Raw genomic sequence first — 7,752 nt, forward strand, 5'->3', positions numbered from 1 at the left:
CTTGAAGTATTAACTTGCTATTTCTTTAAGATTACTAATATTTTTTGTGCAAGGCATCTCCTGTATGCTAAAAGGAGAGAATAGCTCCATGCATTAGGACACATCAAATGAGAACGTGGAGGATATGTATTAATTCCATGTCTATTGATAACTTTGGTTGTCATTTTTTTGTCCACCTTAGATTCCACAATGACACCAAATATTGCCACTATAAGAAAGGTAATAACAATTCACTATTATAATGGTTGTTGCATTGTTACAAATTCTGATAAACAATCACACAATGTGGGCCCACCGTTATAGTAGCTTTGCCTTGTAAAAAAGAGATTTCACTCTTTGATTAAGCAACAGGAAAATAGACCCGCAAGAGACAGTCCGAATCCGATACGCAATTGGCAATTCCACCGCCATTAGCAAGTTGAATCACTCCAGGAGTTCCACAATAAGTAGTCATCCCACATCGAAACCGATTTGCGTCCAGCTGCTTTGAGAAATCTATATAAGGATGCGTACTCTCCAACTTGTGAGCATCAGTTCGCAGTATTTGCAAGCCACTTGAGTCTATTTTTGTGGACTCAAAAGCATTAACGTGATAATCCATGCATGAAGACGGCAATTTCAGGGTGTGAAGGGATGGTTACTTATTCTTGCCCGACTATCAGAGAGATTACTCTTAATGTGGCCCGACTATCTGAGAGATTATTCTCAATGTAGCTTGACTATCGGATCGGAGAGATTATTCTCAAAATGACCTGACTATCGGCGATATTACTTTCAATGTGGCTCGACTATCAGAGAAATTACTCTCAAAATGACTTGACTATCTGAGAGGTTACTCTTAATATGGATCGACTATCGGAGAGATTACTCTCAAAATGACCCGACTATCGGAGAGATTACTCTCAATGTGGCTCGACTATCAGAGAGATTACTCTCAAAATGACCCGACTATCAGAGAGATTACTTTCAATGTGACTCGACTGTCGGAGAGATTATTCTCAAAATGACCCGGCTAACAAAGAGATTACTCTCAAAGTGACCCGACTATTGGAGAGATTACTCTCAATGTGGCTCAACTATCGGAGAAATTACTCTCAAAATGACCCGACTATCAGAGAAATTACTCTCAATGTGGCTCGACTATCGGAGAGATTACTCTCAAAATGACCCGACTATCGGAGAGATTACTCTCAATATGGCCCGACTATCAGAGAGATTACTATCAAAACGACCCGACTATTAGAGAGATTACTCTCAACGTGGCCCGACTATTAGAGAGATTACTCTTAAAATGACCTGATTTTCGAAGAGATTATTCTCAATGTGGCTCGACTATCAGAGAGATTACTCTCATTGTGGCTCGACTATCAGAGAGATTTCTCTCAATGTGGCTCGACTATCGGAGAGATTACTCTCAATATGACTCGACTATCAGAGAGATTACTCTCAGTGTGCCCCGACTATTAGAGAGACTTACATGTCCACCTTAAGATTGGAAAGTATAGCTTCCTTTTAAGGACAAACCCATGAAGAGGCCAACTTAATATGCAAATGGACTTATATGTCCACCTTAAGATTGAAAAGTTATAGTTTTCTTTTATGGACAAACCCACGAAGAGGCCAACTTAAGGTGCAAAGGGATTTATATGTCCACCTTAAGATTGAAAAATTATAAAGGCTTAACTCGAAGACTTCGTGGACTTGACGACGTCGATTCGAACACTTGGAAAACTTTGTAGATTTGGCAGATTTTTCATACTTCAACTTGAAGACCGACAAACTTGAAGATTTGTTGGACTTGAAGATTCGGCGGACTTTGACACTTCAACCTGAAGACTTTGAGGGTTCAAATACTTCCACTTGAAGACCGGCGAGTTTGAGGACCTCAACTTGAAGACTTCAACTTGAAGACTTGGAGGCTTAAATATTTCGACTTGAAGACCGAAGAACTTGAGGACCGGCAAACTTAAAGATTTGGTGACCATGAAGACATAGTGAACCCCTGGATTTCAGTGCAGATACTTGGCATCCTCCTAAAATCGTCCCATTGAAGATACCAATTTACCATGGAGGGTTGCCCCCTTTAAATAAAATAGGATCCAAAGTTTAACAGAATGGTATCTCAGCTCGATTTTCAAGTGCTGATTGAATGAATTACACTCCATCGTACTTCATTCGGATAACGATTGGGGGTTATGTATCTTTTAAACTTATGGGACTGAACTCAGAATGAAACTCTAAGCTGCCTATGTACCTCGATGAAGAGGATCAAGTCATACCGTAGTTTAGAATGGGTGGATATTTTTTATTTTTTTATTTTTTATTTCCTAACTTTTTCCTAGGCCGCATCTTTCGAGGTTTTCAACCTGGTGGACTTTTTTTTATATTTGTTTTGACGTCCTAACTTTTGCCTAGGCCGCCTCTTTTGAGGTTTTCAACCTAGCGGTCCTTTTTTTTGGTGGTGGGCTGTACACAATTTAGACTCATGCAGGCCAGGAGTGTTGGAACATGCAGTTTAGGCTCATGCATCAAGGAGAGTTGCAACTTCAAGGATAATACTTCTTCAAAAACTTGCCATTGATAAGGCCGATTCTCATGCCATCTGCATCAACCAGCTTGTAAGCCCCACTTGAGTAAGTTTCTTGTACGACATATGGCCCATCCCATTTTGAAGTGAACTTCCCTATAGGTTTATGGGAAGTAATAAAGGGTCTTCGAATGGCAAGGACTTAATCTCCTACTTGAAAGGATATCGAGCGAACTCTTTTATTGAAGGCACGAGACAATCGAGCTTGATAACATTCAAGACTCTGTTGAGCTTCCAACCTCCTCTCATCAAGAGCCTCCAACTCTGCTAATCGAAGTTAAGCATTTTCTTCATCAGTGATTTCTTCTTGAATAGCCAGTTGTAATGAAGGTATATGACGCTCGAGTGGCAAGACAACTTCGACTCCATAAACGAGTGAATAAGGAGTCGCTTGTGTTGGCGTGTAGTGAGTCGTCCTATATGCCCATAGAGCTTGTTCCATACGGTCATTCCAATCTCGTTTGGATTTGGAGATGACTTTCTTTAACAAGTTGCATAGAGTTTTGTTGAATGACTCAGCTAGACCATTGGCGGCCTCATTGTACATTGAAGAGTTATGTTGCTTGAAGCCAAAGAGACAAATCTTGTTCATCAACCTATTACCGAATGGCTTTCCATTATCCATTATTATGTAACGAGGAATGCCAAAGTGATAGATTATGTTTACTCGGATGAAACTTGAAACATTTTCCTTCTTTACCTCCTTAAGAGCAATAGCTTCAGCCTATTTCGAGAAGTAGTCAGTTGCATCCAAGATGTATAGGTGCCCACCATAGGACTTTGGCAGTGGTCCAACAACATCCAATCCCCAAGTGTCAAACGACCAGGATGCCGCAGTCGGGTGCAACACTTCAGGAGGTTGATGAATAAAATTCGCATGGAATTGACAAGCCTTGCATATTCAAGCATTGTCCAAGAAATCTTTTACCATCATTGGCTAATAATATCCCATCCTTTTTATATGGGAGTGGAGCTTTGGTCCAGACTGGTCTGACCCACATACCCCAAAATGTGCCTCTTGCAAAGCTTGGAGTGCTTCTTCTTCCCCTAAGCATCGCAAGAGTACTCCCTCGAATGAGCTTTGGTATAGAGTATCTTTGTAGTAAAGGAACGATATGCACGACGACGAATTTCAGTCCTTCTCCTTGGATTTTCTGGAAGTATCCCATAGCTTAAGTAGTCGATAATGGGTTATCGCCATTCTTCTTTCTCAGCTTCAGAAACATCGACAAGATGATTGAGTTCATTTCCTTCACCTTCAACCTCATTTGGCTGCGGTACTACCCATTTTTGGCAGACAGTAACTTGCGCTTGATCAGGCAGGGTTAACGATGAAGCTAGGGCAGCTAAAGCATCAACCTTCTTGTTTTATTTCCTTGGCATATGTTGAATAGTCACGTCACTGACCCATACCATTAAGTTTTTAGCATAATCATGATATGGGCATAGTTCAGGTTTCTTGACCTCGTAACTACCTAAAAGCTGGTTGATCACCAACTGAGAGTCACCAAAGACTTGCAATTGCAACAGCTTCATTTCGACAGCCATATCAAGCCCAAGTATTAGTGCTTGATACTTAGCAACGTTGTGAGAGTAGAGTTGTGTCAGCGTAAAAGAGTAGGGCAGAACTTCACCTTGAGAAGTGACAAATACTACACCAGCACCAGCTCCTCCACGATGTGCATCACCATAAAAGTACATCTTCCATGAAGGTTGAACTTCAATGACCATAGCATCCTCATCAGGTAGTTCATCAGTTAGCTCCCAATCATCAGGTATAGGGTAATCTGCCAAGAAGTCTGCCAATGCTTGTCCTTTTATAGCCTTTTGAGGGATGTACAAAATCTCGAATTGTTGAAATTAGAGATACCATCTTGCTAGTCGATCACTAAGAATAGGTTTTGATATCACGAACTTGATGGGATTTGCTTTAGAAACAAATTGAACAACATGAGCTTGAAAGTAGTGCTTCAACTTTTGAATTGAGAATACTAGCGCCAAACACAACTTTTCAATTGGCGAATAATTCAGATCGTTTGGTGTCATCATCCTGCTCAAGTAGTAAAGAGAGTTTTCTTTCCCCTCACTATTTTTTTGGGCCAACAGCGCTCCAACAAACCTTTCTTGTGCTGAAATATATAGTATCAACGACTTTCCAAGTATAAGGGCTGCTAAAATCGGAGGCTTCATCAAGTAGGATTTAATGCTCTCAAAGGCATTCCTACATGCTTGGTCCCATTTGAAAGGGACACCTTTCTTCATAAGGCGACTGAATGGTTGGCACCTCCCAACTAGGTTTGAGATGAATCTCCTAAGGCACGCTAACTTTCTTTGCAGACTTTTCAATTCGTGAATATCTCGAGGTTCGGTCATTTTCAAGATTGCATCTACTTTGGCTTGATCAATTTTAATCCCTCAATATCGGACAATAAAACCAAGGAACTTTTCGGAAGTAACTCCAAAGGCGCATTTCAATGGATTCATCCTAAGTTGGTACCTCTAAAGCAACTCAAACACCATGCTTAAGTCTTTCAAGTGGTCGCCCCTCTTTCTTGATTTTACCACCAAGTCATCCACATAGCATTCGACATTTTTGTGGAGAAGGTCGTCAAAAATATTCTGCATAGCCCTTTGATAAGTAGCACCAGCGTTCTTCAAGCCAAAAGGCATTACCCTATAACAATAAATACCCTTGGGGGTGCGGAATGCAGTAAGCTCTTCATCTTTTGGTGCCATGCGAATTTGGTTATAGCCTGACGAACCATCCATAAATGGTATTGCCTCATACCTAGTAGTAGCATCGATCATCAACTCTGGAATAGGAAGTGGGAATTCATCTTTGGGACATGCATTGTTGAGATCCCTGAAGTCGACGCACACTCGAATCTGGCCATTCGTCTTCCTTACAGGGACAATACTTGAAGCCCATGTTGGGTATTTAACTTCACGAATAAAGCTAGCTTCGATAAGTTTGTTAACTTCGGTTTCAATCAAGGGAACCAAGTCCGACCTAAAGCGCCTTTGGGCTTATTTAACAGGGCGAGCACTATTCCTGAAGGCAAGGTGATGGACTGCTACTTTTGGGTCCAAGCTAGGCATCTCTTTGTAGCTCCAAGCAAGACATCCCTGAACTCCTTGAGTAACTCAATATAAGTGCTTTCTTCATCCACTTCTAGTGTAACACCCCAGAAAATTTTGAAGTATTTCAATGTAAAGCCCCGTAAATTTTGCAAGTAAATTCAAGGTTTCGTGGTGCTGGAGTAGGCTTACGTGTTTGAGGATGGTATAAAATCTTCGCGGCGAGCTTGCTTGCCGCGGTATGGACTTTTTGAATTGAACAATGCACCAGAATGTATAGGTAAATTTTTGGCAGAAAAGCACGTTTTTGCGGTCCATTATGCGATCGCATAATCACTCTGCGGGCTGCATAATGGCCGCAGAAGTGAGCAGGAGAAGGGCTAGTATGGGGAAAATTATGCGGTCGGCTATGCAACCGTATAACTGTTATGTGGTGCATTATGCGATCGCATAACAGTTATGTAGACCGCATACACGGACAACTTTTTGATCATTTTGGTATGTATTATGCGACCGATATGCGGTCGCATATGCGACCGCAGAACCTATTCCGGAGCTCCATTTGTGGGTTTTTAAAACCCGACCCTACCTCGTTAAATACACGCTTTGGGTCATTTTTGAGCAAAAATCTGATGTTTTAGAGAGAAGGGAGAGTATTATTCTGATGTTTTAGAGAGAAGGGGGAGTGTTTTAGAGAGAGAGAGAGAGAGAGAAAACCCTAGGCTAATTATTCATCAAGTCTTGCTCAAATCTTGGAAGATTAACAAGGAAAACCCACAAGTTCTTCATCTAAGAGGTAAGGTTCCATACCCTAGTTTTCAATTTCGAATTTGGGTAGAAAATGGTTGATTAGGAGTATGATTCATGGGTATGAGATTATTATTTATACATGCATGTACCAATAAGAGTTGTGGGAAGATTGTTGAGCTGAAATAAGTAAGGACTGGGTTGTGGAGTGAAGAAAATCTTGTAGAAGAACTTTGTGGTTAAATTTGCACACCTAGTATCTGATAAAATGCTCAAATGAGCTGAGACCATGAATATCTTCCTAATAATGGTTCAATTTTGTTATGTCTCAAAATAGATCGGGATTGCTAAGAATTCCGGATCATTCTAGAGTTAAGGAAGCTCGATTGAGGTATGTTGGCTAAACTTTCTCTCTTGGAATTGAATTCCATAATGTTTCTGTAAGGTTCAAAGTATGGGTTACATATTAAAAGGTTATGGCTTTGAGTCGTGTTTCAATGAAAGATAAAATTGTCTAAAAGCTTTTGTACTAAATTCATGCCCATTAGTGGCTGCTTTAACTAATGCTTTGATTTATAAAAATATCCAGTGTGATTCAAGTTCTATATACTCATGTGTAGAAATTGTACATTGTCATTTATTGGGAAGAGTATTGCAAGAGTAAATGGTGTATTGACTGTTTATGATTTTTCATGTGTGTTTCTATTGTTGGTTGGTATGCCTCATTCTTTGGGAAGAAACCATTTGTGTTTGAAGTTTCCATTTCAAATGGATTTGAAGTATATGATTTCTAAAATATCCTATATGTTTATACTTGATGGTGATATTTGAAATTGAAAGAGGTGAAAGTGTAGAATATGAAATACGGCCATCGTGCCAGGAATAAAGAATCTTGTGAATGGCCTAATGAGCCAAGGAAATATTATTGTTGTGAATGATTGGAAATACTAATGAGAATTCATACAATGTGAAAGATGTTGAGGTGAGTACAATTGTATTTATGATATTTCTGTTTGCAAATCAAATCAAAACTATTTTTGGGAGCATCATTAGCAATATCTAGGAAGGGTGGGTCATAAGGCCCACACCTGAAACTATACGTGCCGGTGTAGGGGTAGATTGTGATGTTATTCCCCTTAATTTGGATAAAACTGGAACCTTTGAGGATTGGAAAAGTCAACCCGCACGGCATATGTGGGAAGGCGGCCTAGCTGATCGGGTGGAGATCAGACGCCATATTGCGCATATAGTGGTACTACTCATGGTAACAACTTTCTTTCGCATCACATGTCAAACCACATTATTCATGGGGAGATGGCCTAGCCGATCGGGCATGATCG

The 7,752-nt window shown here is 40.4% G+C and overlaps 1 protein-coding gene across 1 annotated transcript; it reads right to left on the reverse strand.

Annotated features, from left to right (window-relative positions):
• Window positions 1-2,864: 2,864 nt before the first annotated feature.
• Window positions 2,865-4,318, reverse strand: LOC138909929 (uncharacterized). The gene is made up of 2 exons (XM_070201145.1): window positions 4,001-4,318; window positions 2,865-3,311 (listed from the first exon to the last, which is right to left on the reverse strand). The coding sequence occupies exons 1-2, from the start codon at window positions 4,316-4,318 to the stop codon at window positions 2,865-2,867; spliced, it is 765 nt and encodes a 254-aa protein (XP_070057246.1).
• Window positions 4,319-7,752: the final 3,434 nt, after the last annotated feature.

This window comes from Nicotiana tomentosiformis, chromosome 4 (assembly GCF_000390325.3).
Source record: "Nicotiana tomentosiformis chromosome 4, ASM39032v3, whole genome shotgun sequence".
In the NCBI taxonomy this organism is placed as follows: Eukaryota; Viridiplantae; Streptophyta; class Magnoliopsida; order Solanales; family Solanaceae; genus Nicotiana; species Nicotiana tomentosiformis.